The sequence below is a fragment of the Varanus komodoensis genome, unplaced genomic scaffold, assembly GCF_004798865.1.
Source record: "Varanus komodoensis strain SLA01 unplaced genomic scaffold, ASM479886v1 scaffold66, whole genome shotgun sequence".
Lineage (NCBI taxonomy): Eukaryota > Metazoa > Chordata > Lepidosauria > Squamata > Varanidae > Varanus > Varanus komodoensis.
This window is the reverse complement of record NW_025336296.1, coordinates 3,200,537-3,214,447: the sequence shown is the minus strand read 5'-3', so window position 1 is coordinate 3,214,447 and position 13,911 is coordinate 3,200,537. Positions and strand designations below refer to the sequence as shown.

General features: G+C 47.0%; 1 protein-coding gene across 1 annotated transcript in view; it reads right to left on the bottom strand.

Moving 5' to 3' along the window:
• The window catches only part of TG (thyroglobulin), a 155,591-nt gene that overhangs the window by 15,932 nt on the left and 125,748 nt on the right, over positions 1–13,911 (bottom strand). The window contains exons 43-45 of the mRNA XM_044450405.1: positions 12,246–12,413; positions 6,797–6,978; positions 497–604 (exon numbers count right to left, since the gene is read on the bottom strand). Of these exons, the coding sequence (XP_044306340.1) occupies positions 497–604; positions 6,797–6,978; positions 12,246–12,413 (458 nt within the window). The remainder of the gene's footprint in view (positions 1–496; positions 605–6,796; positions 6,979–12,245; positions 12,414–13,911) is intronic.

The window sequence follows — 13,911 nt, the reverse complement described above, 5'->3', positions numbered from 1 at the left end:
ATCCAGTAGTCGGACTCCCCAGAAGGTGGCCCGCTGGTTAAGCATGAGCAGCACAGGAGGATGAGAGGTGCACATAATAGTTTTACAAGCTCTGAAGCCACAGTAAGAGAAACTAGACAGCCTTCCTTTCAGCTGTTTTCAGGGCGACTTTAGCTGAGTTATTCCTGAGTTTCCATCCGAGTCAAGCCACAGTGCTGGTGCCTGGAAAAGCACACACCTTATCCCTTCCTGCCGCCTCTGTTTGTGGCCCAAACAGTCACAGTCACACCTGGGTGATGCTAGGTAAAGACAGCACCCTGCACCCAAAGAAGGAACAGAAAAGAACAGACCAGGAAGCCTGGGGATTTTGCAGTCTGAGGACCAATAAACGTTGGTTCCCAGTTTACAGTCTCAGTTTACAGTCTGAGGATCAAGCAGGTGTGCTTTAATTTAAACCCTTGGCCTCATCCACCTGCCACTAAGATCAGTGCATACAGAGTTGTGTTCATCCTCTTACCTGCTCAGTGAAGAGCTGTCTGGGACATGGTACATGAAGACATTCCCTCTGCCATTACCAGCCCAGTGCCTGGCCATGTCTACCGTGGGACAAATGATAAAGCGGTCGCTGAAAAACAGAAAAGGAAACTGCATCCCATGCTAGGAACAGCGAGCGTGCAACTTCAAAGGGTCTTTTAAGCATTTCTCTTCCTGCTCCGGAACCAAGAACAGGTATGATGAGAGCAGACTGGTGGTTTACTGGGAAGGTCTGGGGGTCCCTGGAAGCTTGCCTGGGAATCCACAAGGTGGTCAGTAATGGAGCCACCCCCTTTCCCTGGCATCTGGTTTTCCTTCCCCTGCAATCTGCAGCACTGGAGGACTGCTTGGCATCTTCTACGGGGCGCTTCATTTATACAAGGCGATTGCAATGCCCCACCTCTGGAAGGTGCTATGTGTGATTCCACTGTGTGCCCAGGAACTCTCCAAGGATCCTCTGCAGAAAAGGGGGTGCCGTGATGGATTTGTTAATAGGATCACAGAACTGGAAGGAACATCGGAGGTCATCCAGCCAGTGTAGGGCCTGCACTGCAGAATGCCACCCCGGGATCTCTGACAGGTAGGAATCCACCCTCTCCATGAATGCCTCCTGTGAACGAGGCACTCCATGTCTCCCTGGAGAGGGTGGAGCTTCTAGGTCAGGGGCCCCTGGGACAATTGGGAGCCCTGACTTCTTGCCCAGTCATTCATTGCATTACAGTTACTGTGTCACAAAAACATTTACCAAAGCTGGCTTTAAAAAAGGAGCAGAGGGAAAAGACATTCAACCCTTTCCCTGCCCTCAGGTTCACCGTTTCACATGTGCCGCAGCAATCTCTTCTTTTTTTCAGGATTCCAAATGCGTGCTTCCCTGCATGCTGAACACCACTGTGGGACTACTTGGGAAGCGGGGAGGTGAATTGGAGGAAGAGTTGGAAAGGAAAGGGGTAAGTGCCAAATGACCTCCTGAAGATAGAGGGACATTTACACGTAACGTAGATTGCTACACCAGAACTAGAAAGCCTTAAGTTCTTCTCCGATTCCTCTATGCCTTGCTCAACCCTCCCCAACCTGGTGTCTCCCAGAGGGGCTTGACTAAATGTCCCATCATCCCCAGCCAACATAGCTCAGGGCATTGGCCATTCTAAGGATGGGTTAACGGAAGCTGTTGTCTCACAGATGTGAAGGGATGGGAAAGAAAGCATCGCCCTGTCATCCTTATTTTGTCAAGTTGGAAGGAAGTGAGCTGCCTTTTTTGGAAAAGAACGGTAAATTCTTAGAAACATATGCTAGGCCCTTTCCTATGAATTCCTGCAAGATTATTTTAGGCTTTGAAAATTCTCATGTAGGAGAGACCACAAAACCACACGGTTGCCTGATCACTCTGTGATGCTCAGCAATTATAATAAGCTATGCCTATTTTTAAAATGGGAGTTCTTTTCGACTCTGAAATTTGATGGCTAGTGTTTATAGAAGCTGCTGAGAATGTGAGATTTTCAGAGCTTCAGAGAAATGCTTGGAATTCACATTGCTAGAGGTTAAAGTTGAGAACCATCTGTGTGGCTTTGGAAGAGGCAAATACGCAGGAAGGAGATGCTCTAATTTTGTTTTAAGAAGAGGAACAATGCTATTTCTCAGCAATATGAGTCATTTCTCTATATGTGTTGGCCTCAGACCAGCTTGATTAGAGATTCCAAAGACCATTTCTTTCTATGGCTTTTCAAGCACATTTTCCTGTCTGCTGAAGTATTAACATAGTGGGGGCTTGTGATGGGAGAAAATGTTGCAATGCAGAGATCATTTTGAAAGGAAAAATGGGCACAAAATGTTGCAATGCAGAGATCATTTTGAAAGGAAAAATGGGCACAAGCCCATTTTTGCCAGATTCTGCCTTGGGAAAATTCTGAAGGAGAACGCGGGAGGAGGTACACTTCTATATAGGTGTCTGTTGATATTCTGTCCTGCTATTTCGCTCAAGAGAAACTTGCAATTTGTGTAGATTTTTTCTGGCAGTCTTTCATTTTTTAACATTTATGAACATATTTAGATCTTGCTGTTTCCTCCATGGAATCCAAGGTGGCTTTCATAATCTTCCTATCCTTTTTCCACACAATGACTTTATGATCCCAAGGTTTGTGGAGTCTTGCATCTATATTACTTCCTTTCCCTTTTATCCACGTAGCAACCCTGCGAGGCAGGTCAGACAGAGTCAGTGATGGGCCCAAAGTGATGGCCAGTGGGCTTCACAGCTGGGTGGGGACTGGAATCTGCATCTCCCAAGTCCCCAGCCCAACACCCCAACCTCTACACACACACAGGCCCTCTATTCTACCCCTCTAATTTTCCTTTTTCAGGGAACAAGGCAGCGTACACAATCCTTCCACCGCTCCATCTTCTCCTCAGTGACTGAGCCAAAGTCACCCAGTGAGCAGCCAGTGGCCACCCAGGGACGTTCATGGTCTACTGAGGACTAGCAGCTGATCTCTCAGGTCTCTGTTCCACTCTAGCCACTAAACCACAAGGTCTGTCTTCTGCTGCAGCTGCTGCAAGCAACATTTCAAGGACTCTCTTCAAAACTGCAGCCATGAAATGAACCTGTAGCTTGTTTGGCAGCTGTATTAAGATGGCCCCATAAAAAGGATCCGTTGCAGAGCCGTCTGCCCTTCGGCAGGACAATCCCACATTCAATTCCATGCATCCTCAGTTGAGGCAGCACTCTGGAACCTTCTTTGCCTGTGGGCCAAATTCCTTTTGAAAAGTTCTCTGGGGCAGCAGGTCAGTGGTGCTCAGCAACCCTTCCAAAGGGGTGGTGCCGCAAACCCCACTGCATTGTAAAGCTCTGACTGTTGATAGCCAGGCCTTTAGAAGGGGTGGCAGGAGAAAATGTGCAAAAGCCAGAAACCACCAAACTGAGGTGGTTGGGGAAAAGGGCAGGAGCTCTCTGGAGATTCCTGAAGCCCTGGACTGGGACCCCAGGTGAGCTGGATTTGGCACATGGGCTTGGAGTTCAATTTTCAGTTGAGTGCCAATGTGTGTGATGGTTCTAGTGTTGGACAGGGGACCTGGGAGATCCAGGTTCTAGTCCCAGATTCATCACAAAGGCCATGATGTCCCCCATTCCTTTCCTTTGCAATGGACTCAAGGCAGTCCTCCTCTACTCCAGTTTTTCCCCTCAACAACAACCCTGTGAGGTAGGTTGGGCTGAGAGAATGGAAGTGGCCCAAAGTCACCCAGTGAGCTCCATGGGCGAGTGGGGATTAGGATCTTCCAGGATCCCAGGCTCTCACTACCTCTCCTCCATTGCTCAGCATTGCCCAGCCATTCCCCTACAAGGATCTGTCTCTGTGTAAAACAGGCATGAGGTTGTGCCTTTAACGATGACCATCCTTTAAGGGCGAGGGCATTACTGCTTGGCTTGAGCATCCCACACCCAGTCTCTGGCATCTTGGATTTGGCTGGGAAAAGTTCCTGAAGCCCAGGAAGGTTGCTGCAGGACTCAGGCCTGCAAGGTTGCAGGCCATAAATCAGATGGGGTTGAATCAGCTCCCCTCTGAACCCGCCATGGGAAAGATGATGCGTGTCTTCACCCCAGACCTGCTTTCTGTGGAGAAAGGGCTTTGCCCAGCCCTGAAGTGGGTGATGGAAGGCTTGTCCATCTCTGGGAGAAATGCCCATCCTCACTGCTATCTCCCATCTCAGATCAGTGGGAATTCTGCCATGAAAGATTCCTTCAAGGAAAGGGGCTTGAAGGGCTGTCTGTGTATCTTTCGAAACTATTTTCTATCCCTCTTCTCTGCCAAAAATGCTCCTGGCACAGTTGATGCAAAACAAGACCACACCTGCCTGCGGGCTTGCAATGTAAAAAGACACAACATACAAGAGAAAAGGAGAGGGGAAGAAAGGCGGATGGGGGAATGGGGCAGATATGAACTCGACTTTTCTCCCAGCCCATCCTCAGCTCATGCCTCTGTTTACATTTTGACTCCAGTCACTTCTTGCCTTCCACAAATGTTTTGATGAGGAGGGTGGGGCGATTAGAAACCCGTTGCTCTAATTGAGGGCGGTAAGGCAGCGTGGAAGAGGAAGGTCTGCTGAAATGAAAACAAAAACCTAAGCAGTGAATGTCTAGCCGCACCTGGGGTGGGGCAGTGCGGGGGCTTTATACTTCATGCATAGTTCAAGTGCACTATACTTCGAGGATTCTCTGGGTCCTGCCTTCTCTTCTGTATGGAAGCTGGGTGGGAAGCCATTGCAAAAAAAATGAATAGGAATTGAAATCCTGGAGAGGGGTTCATGAGGGGTTTGTATTTATTATGGATTCAGATCGAAACCTGCAAAAATAGCACACAGGAATAGCCAAAGAAAATGAAAGAAATACTTTGCAGCCACAAGACCCAGTATGCGTGGGTTACAGCGTAACCGCTCAGACTTCCTTCTCAGAGTTTATAACCCCATCAAAGTTTGCCAGAAGGACTGCAGGCCATGATTTATTTTATTCCAGGATAAGGCATCATTTTAATATATCTTATTGAAGGCTTCACTTTCTACATGCAGACATCAAAATCTGCTGCCCCATCTCAAGTTTGCTCCCTCTATCAAGTGCAGTGAAACTGCTGTACACCCATTATTCTCCCACGATGGTTCTCCTCAACCTGGCAGCCTTCGGGTGCTTAGGACTTCATTCCACCAGCTTCAACCATGACCTTGGCCACAAACGCCAGGAACTGTAGTCCTAAACTTCTGTCAGGCCCTTGAGTTGGAGAAAGCTGTATTTCCCTGCTTTCCTCCACAGGATCCATCCTTCTTGAATGATAAACAAACAGCTTTTCCTCCTCAAACTCCAGTCATCATCTACAGAAGAAACCAAACTCTACGGCCTGTTTTTTTTTTTTTTTTTTTACCACAAGGCCTATCTAGAGCAATAGACACCCAGCGTTTCCTCTATAAAGATCCCAAATTAGCTTTGTGTGTATGTGCATTATTTTTCAATGCGCATGCCTGAGAGACTTGCTTGCTACTGCGGGGAAAGCTGAAGGACCTATGAAAGGGAAGCCGTCATTGAAAGCAGCAGCCTTTACAAAAAGAGAACCTTCCCAAGTGGAGGCATGCCAAGGCCCAGCTCGAGGTCAGGATGCACAAATGCACACGAAAAAGATGGGCACTGCCTCGTCAGTCACCATTTCTCACCCGCTTGTCACTAGAAAAATCGCTTCAGAAATTCTTTTCCATGCTCCCGGATCGAACATGAACTTGAATGCAGCCTGCAGTTGAAGTCCAGACGTTTCTGAGCTCGCACTGTTATTTGCAAACCCACAAAAATGCAAATGACAGCTTGTTCAGCTATGAAAAATGTGCATGAAACTATGTATGCTTTTGGAGAAAAATGTACACATGTGTTATTTAGACAGTGGGAGAAGAAAGCACTCATCTGTTTCTCCATCTGGGGAAATATGCCCCAGGTATTTTCATGCAAAAACAAAACAAAACAAAAAACAAAGCCGTCACCTGATATGAACAAGCTTCAAAACAGAATTTGGAGATCATCAACACATTCATGTACTGTTCCTATGCCTCTTTGTCACACCAATTCCGTCTTCTTCAAGCCCAAGGTAACACAAGTTGGACTTTGCTAGTTTTTCCGCAATGCACAGCCAAGCACAGTGTCCACTAGCTGGGACCCATGGTCCCTGTACCCACCCTTTTCAGAGGACTTCAGCAGCATTTTCAAACATCCTTTCATTTAGAAAAGTGAATGAGCAAACAAATAAGCGTGCAAATCAAAGCCATCAGTGAATGCTTGGTTGCTTAAATAGCCAAGCATCATTTTGATAACTAAAGGTAAAAACCCAGCATGGAGTTTGGGGAAGAGATTAGCTTGCTGGTTGAATCAGCAGTGGAATTACGGATAAGGACAGGTGTGAAAGGCGCTAAGAAGGCAAACTTATTCTCCATGGGCAGATTTTCCATGGGAGAGTGGCACTGCCCAGGCACGGTCACATAATGGAAAGGGAAAAAGTGGAAAATGGAGCTGGGTGGGTGGGAAATGGAATGAATTATCCTGAAACAGGCATGGCTGGCTGGATCAAGCCTCGATGCTGCAACAGTTTACAGCATGGAGTTCCTCGTGCTGCAACAATTCATTGCAGGCCCCACGTATAAGGAGTAATTGCTTGCAAAGAGAAAACATACTTTGCTTTTCTTCCTTCCTTTTCCTTTCCTTTCCTGAGTCTTTAGGAAATTAAGGATAAAAAGTGTGTTAGAATATTGCAAGAGAATTTCTTACCGAGTGGCATTTTCCAAAGCCTTGGAAAACGAGGCATATTCACTGGAGGAATGCTGCAGAGAATAAAACCAGGTGGCTGCTTCCAGGATGGCAGGATTGGCATCTTCTCCACCCAAAGAGTTTTGCAGAGCCTGATAAAAGGCTGTTTTGCTGTTAGCACGGCCTTGGCTTTCTTCAAATCGCTAAAGAGAAAATGATGCACTCAGAAGGATTCAGACACCCAGGTGTGTGTGTTAGGGGTGTTGCGGGGAATTGGGGCATTTTCTGCACCAAAGTGCCAAAGGAAGAGGAGCAGAGCTGGGGAGGAGGGACTGTGGACTGGATCCCAGGATACCACAAGCCTATCCCACAGGACGGACATTCCTCGCCCCTTTTTCAAAACAAAGAAACTGGCAGAAAGCCAGTATTCTAGGAATTATGAAAACATTGCTTTCTGCCCTTTCCCATTGTTATCATGCAGGGATGGACAAACTGCTGAGCCCCAGACAGGAACCGCATCCCATCATTGGTAATCTGCGGGGATTACCTGTTGGCACCGTGTGTGCTTTAGCCAGGGTTAGGGCTTGAGACAGAAGCAGGTGGGGTACCCCTTTCTCTCTCTGCCTTGCTATTTTCTCTCCCTCCCTTCCAGCCCAGCAGGTGTTCAGAGAAGGGACAGGTCACTCCTGCCAGGTGTCTGTGCTGAACACAGGCAGGCAGCATTCAACATTCGGCCAGAGCCACATGATATCAGCTCGGGGGCCGCAGGTTACCCACCCCTGTTGTTATGCACTGCACACAGGGTCCTATCTTTAAAGTGGTGCCACTCCAAGCTCTTTAAAAAAGAAAAAAGGTGGGGAACAAAGCCAACAAATAAACGAATGGATAGCGTTTAGCCTATCTGCCTAGAGCACGGAAGGGTTTTGCAGCCAGCAGGAATGCTAAAGTAATATATAAGCACAGATCGAACTTGCCAGGAGACATGTGGGGCACATGGCTCATCCTGAAGCCCAGCCAGCCACTGTGGATGGTGTCAGCCATCCGCCCCCATTCTCTGTGGAGCCAAGACTCTTTGGATAGCTTTCTCCCACTCTTTCCAGGCATCAAATGACATCGCAGCGCATTTTCTTTACCTTCTGTTTTCAAAGAAGCCATTTCTCCCACTCCTGGGCTGGATATAAACTCACTTCCTGACAACTGGCTAGCGGATCAGTCCCTCTGCACCACTATTTGGGCGGGGAAGGAGCACCACGGCTCAAGCTTTGCGTCGCATGATTTCTTTCCCAGTCTTTCCAGAAACTGACACCTCTTAATCAACCATCTTTATTTCTTATCTTTGGTCTGATGTCAAACAAAATGACGTTGGTTTCTACACTGAAAAGTACTGTGGACACTTAGGCCCAGTTCTAAGAAAGGATAGATTGCTTATGGCAAATTTGTGTATGCAATTATTATTATTATTATTATTATTATTATTATTATTATTATTACTACTACTACTACTACTACTACTACTACTACTACTACATTGCATTTATATTGGTCTTTCTCTCTGTTTCAGGGAACCTAAGATGGTTTATAATGTCCTTTCCCTCCCTATTTTATCCCCACAACAACAACTCTGTGAGGTAGGTTAAGCTGAGATCAGTGACTGGCCCAAAAGCACTCAGTGGGACCTTTGGCTGCGTGGAGACTGGATTCTGGATCCCCTTAGTCCCAGTCTTAACTGCCACAACACACAGGTGGCAGATGGGATCACACATGGTTGAAAATCTCCCAGGGGGTGGAATCCCCACACAGAGAAAACAAGCTGATCAGGGAGAAATTTGGGCTGAGTGCTTCCCCCCATTTCCAGATTTCCATGTGCAGGGAGCAGCTGGAGAAGCATTTGCTTGTCCTCTGTTTCCTGCCTAAACACTGGACCCAGGGACACATTTACCACCCTTCTGCTGCTTCTGAGAATGAGGCCTTGTTCTGGATGGGTTCTGTTAGAGGCACGGCATCTGGTTTGCATCAGAAAAGCTTGAAATATTTCCACAGTCCAGCATAGGAAACAAGACAGAGACAACCCACCCTACAAAGAAGCTACACGAGAAATAGCAATGGCTTTTCCCAGCGATTCATGTGCCCAAGGATGGAGATGGTGGGGACGAAGGACTGAGTCACACAGATTAACAGCTTAGGCATACGAGGGGCCTCTTTTTGTCAAAAACATTTGACCTTCGCAAAAAGATGCTTCCCCTTGCGACTTCTCTGTGGGGTTTTGCATGTGGGTTGGCTTTCCATGGAAGGCCACAGCAACAGAAGTGAAAGTATCTAGGTCTACCGAAGTGGCAAGTGCCACTTTACAGGAGATGGACTGCAGCACGGAGTTTCTGTCATTCCCAGCAAGGTTTTGCTGGCCATCAGAGCAGGGAGAAACGCCCTCCTGCAGATCATGTCATGAACGGCCTCTTCCAAAAGTAGCCGCTGCCGCTCTTCGAAGAGGCCACCTGTGAGCTAGCCCTTTCCGTGTGCCGGTGGAGCATTTACCACTCTGTGTGCCCTGCTTGAAAGCACCATTATCAGTAAGGAGCATCAGGGAAGGCTTTGTCTTTTCTGCTGGGGAAAGGAGATCGCTTTCGGTGGCAGGTTCTGCACTCTCCCACAGGCCACCGTTGCACCCAGAAGATCACACCGTGCCTCACTGGACCTCCTCCACTTGCCAGGGTCTTGTCAGGCCATTGAATGCACGTTGAGGTGGTTCCAACCTAGAAAGCCCTCCACAGCTTGAGACCACAATGCCTGATAATGCCTCTCCCAGTCTTCATCCATTCAGACACTACGATCACGTTCTGGGGCCTGTCACCAGTGGCCACCTCTGAGGGAGGCTCAGATGGTGGCTACAAGGGGAGGGGCCTCTTCAGTGCCCCCCCCCTTTGTGGAACAAACTCCCCACTGAGGCCCACCTGGTGCCAACTTTAGTATCTTTTCAGTGCCAGGTAAAATCTATCCTCTACTGCAGGACGTTCAAGAATTTTAGCGCAGCTTGCTATCTGTTAAATATGTTTTAAGCTTTTTAAAGTTATTATTTTAGTTCATATTTTGTAGATATGAATCTGTTTAAAATTTGGTTTAAGAATTTGTACTGTAAACTTTTTAGGGTTTTAATATGATGTCTCTTTTATTGTTACTTTTAATGCTCTGTTGTGAACCTCCCAGAGAATTTTGGCTGTTGGGTGATCTAGAAAGTAAGTAAGTAAATAAAACAACCCTACCAAGATCTGAGTCTTGAGAGGGTCCCGAACTGGCAAATGGGAGGACAGAAGGCTGTGGGTCACCCTTCGCACCTTCTCCACCCAGCCCACCTTTTGGTACCTTGCCAGAAATTCCTATGACCTGGCGATGTTATTCTTCAGGGCATTGTTGAACGTTCTTTCACACACAGTGGGCAGAGACTCCAGATTTTATGGGCTGCTTGGTAGCTGCACGCACACACACATACAAGTATATTTATAAATGAAGGTGACCGCGGCAAATGCATGGGCAAACACATTTAGAATACTTTAGAAAACTTAGACTGTTGGTAGCTGGCAAGATTGACCATGGCACTTTTGCAGTTCATTCACTGGCGTGTGGAGATGAGCTACCCCGAGAAATGTGGATTCACTTGTGCTTGATGGAACATCAACCCCTTGCCGGAAGGGATACAGATCAGGTTTTTTTCCCTGCAGCTTTTACAACAGGCCATGATTTGTATATCCTTTGAGCCAGAAAATGTGCATAAATTCCAGCCACAATTTACAAATTGCAGCCAGAATTTATGCAAATTCAGTTGGCAGACAGGCAGGCAGGCAGACGCAAATTGTGGCCTGCACCAAGAGTAGAAGAAACACTTTTTGAAAACCATGTTCTGACTCATCTCCTGTCAGACCAAGTCGATCACCGGGCTGATAGACGAACATCTGGGGCCAAGCTGGCCAGTCCATGAGATTCTGACCCTCCTACTTGGCTCCTCACACATCCCAACTGATACGTCTATCTGCCACTTTTGTGACTGAGTCTTTGGTAGTGCTCCTTCCACATCATGGCTGACGGACTTCCTTGTCAATCTCCTGTTCTATGTGTCTCCACCTAAAGCCCAACACACAGGGAGGTGTGGAGACAAAAAGGGGCTTGCACAAACATACCTATGGCATAAGGCTGGGATTTCAAAGCTATCTCTGACGGTTTAGTGCAGAAATAAACTCATTAGCCTATGAGTAATTCTGCAAGATCTGTTCTTCACAGTTCACTGCAACAAGGGAGGTACTGGAAGAAGACGAATGAGTCGGCTGCTGGGGACGTTTCAGAACAACCCAGATACATTCCTCTCCGTCTGCTGTCTCAGGCAGACAATCACATGGGATAATTAGTGACAGGTCAGTACAGAGCATGGGTGGTAAACAGAGAAGGCAAGGAATGAAGAGGGAGTTGAAAAGGGGAGGCAAAGAGGAAGTGATTCTGGGTTTTGCGGAGAAGCAACACTTTTGGAGCTGCCTGTCTTCTGAATATCTCAGCACATTTCCCAATTTTTTGTCCCTCGTGATCTTAATTTGAAAAACATGGTCTCCCTTTTGGTGTATAGATCACCATACAGATGAAGCGACAAAGCTCTCTCTGAAATTTTTGGTGTTTCTGAGGGCGCATCCACAACTGCAGCCCATGGGTCAAGAAGAGCCTTTGTTAAATTTGCCTGCCATAAGACATTTAGGCCCGAACAACACCCAGTACCAGCCTGGTCCATTTGAACAGGCTAAGTTACTCTTGCGAGAGGTAGGGAAAAGTCTCAAGGTGGCCATTCACAATTACTTTGCTTGGCTGCTCTAACCTCCCACTCTGGTTTTACAGATCAACCCACAGTTGATGAGAGAAGAGGCATTTTTAGGATTTTTGAGTGGGAGGGCTAAATTTGCATGGGAGGGGGCAGACAACTCCTTGTTCCCTGCCAATAAATGCTCACAGTGGCCATCAGGTGGCTGTTTCCTTCCCCCCAAAGCCACCAAGAGTGATACTATATCACCACACAGCATCTCCCTTAATGGGCTTCCTGATCCTCAGAAACTCCTGAAACAGACATGCCTCATTATTATGTAACACCGCTGCTGTGGACTTCCAGGAAATGAAAATAGTGGCCACCAACTGAAGCACTGGTGTTTCCTAGCATCCATCACCTGGCTGGCTGAGGGATGATAGGTATGGCCTTCTAGGACATCACCCAAGTTAGGAAATACCACACTAATAGCTTTGAAAGGCTTAGGAGGTTGGTTTTATTTGAATGGTAGAAATTCATATGATGAGTGCTGTGTGGGAGTCATGTGGAAATGGCATAAATTTTCACCCCAGCGTGCGGTTCTCTGTCAACAGAGACAGGCCTGGCCTTTCACTTCTCGGTCAGGCTATCTCCACAACTGTAACAGCAATTCTAATTTCTACTTTTCTTTCTTCCTACCTTAATGGCCTTTGCTCGGCTGATCAGGCCATCTTGTTGGGCACTTCCAAGGAGCAGGTCCACCTCCAAAGGTCGAGGACGTTGCAGAGCTGCTGTGAGCGAATCCTGGAGGTAGGATCCATCCACCACTGGGCTCCAGTACTGAAATGGGCCACTTATAGCTAAAAGCTGCAATGGGAGCAAAACGATAGTTTGTTTTCAGACAGGGAAAGGACCGAGCTGCTGCTTCGTTTGGTGGTGGCCAAGAAAGTAGGGCAGAGAGACATAAATGGCCCCTGGCAGTGAACACTGAATAAACACAGCCAGACCATCGAAGGCTGACTTACGGACATTTTCTGGAATGAGAAAAGCTGGAGGGAGTTTTGCCCAAAATTCTCCTTGTTCCTCAGGCATGAAATGATGCACAGAGCAATATTTCTCCGTCTTCTTGCATTTAGAAAGGGGATAAAGAGGCATCTTTTTAATCTGACTTTTAAAATTATTGTTTCCAAAGTGGTATTTATTATCATTCTTGTTTTCTTAATTTTTGTAAACTGCCCTAATTGATTACAGAAAGGCAGCATAGAAATGTATTTTGAAAATTGTTGATGATGATGTGCTATTTATTGACAGAAATTTGGGATACAAATAAAAAGAATAAATATCCAGTTGCAGCCGGTGTCTGTATTTATTTATATTTGGTATATTGGCACACATTTCATAAATTTTGGTTGGTCCTAACACCCTGGACTCCTCTGATCTCATAAATTGTACCAAGATCTTCTTCATCCCATGTCATATGGGGCTGTGTTGATCTTTTGCCAACCACACACTTATACACACTGACTCTGGAAGAAGTGTGCCTTGAGAGTGAGAAAGGCAGCACTCTTGGCATGCATTCCCAAGGTGTGCCAGCTGGATGTTGGAGGAGGAGGAAGAGCAGGAGAGGTCCTTGGAATGTGGGCTAGTTCCGGACATTGGGAAGAGAGTAGTGGAGACTCTTATCTCAAGGCCAGACTCCCCTGGTGGGCAGCAGCCTCTGGGAATAACCAAGATATACAGTTGCAAGAGTGGAGGGACATGGAACAAGGACGTTTCTCAGAAACAGATGAGGGAGATACAGCTCTTGACCACAGGATGCAATCTCAGCAGAGAAGGCTGGCCCAATTAGAGGACTGGTGTGTAAAGAGGAGGAGTGCTCCTTTCCAAAAGGCTCCCCTCGAAAGGATGGGGCCCAAACCAGCTCATAAGGAGTGTCCCTAGAAGTAAACAGTAGATTGGGTTCAACAAGCTACTCTGTGCAAATTCATTCTGGGTGCATGTGCTTCTGGAAAATGTTTCAGTCAATAAAGAAGATGTTGCAAGAAAGGTCTGTGGCTGTGAATGTGTGAAGGGAGGGACCGTAGCTCATGACAGTGTGGTCCTTCCTCCCTCTCCATAGTTGACCATTCGTTCTTCTCCACGGTCCCTCTGGCTGCTGTTCTATCAACATTTTACAAAGCCCACTGACAAATTTGGATAAATATAGAGGGATCCCTGCATTTCAGTCCATGTATTGATCTGAGAAGGGCAAATCGAGAAATTTGCATGGAAATGTGAACTGAAGAATCCCCATCTCCTTCAATTCACTATCAGGGGATGGTGGGAAGCTACCAGCATGCCAGTGGATATATGGAATATGTGGGAG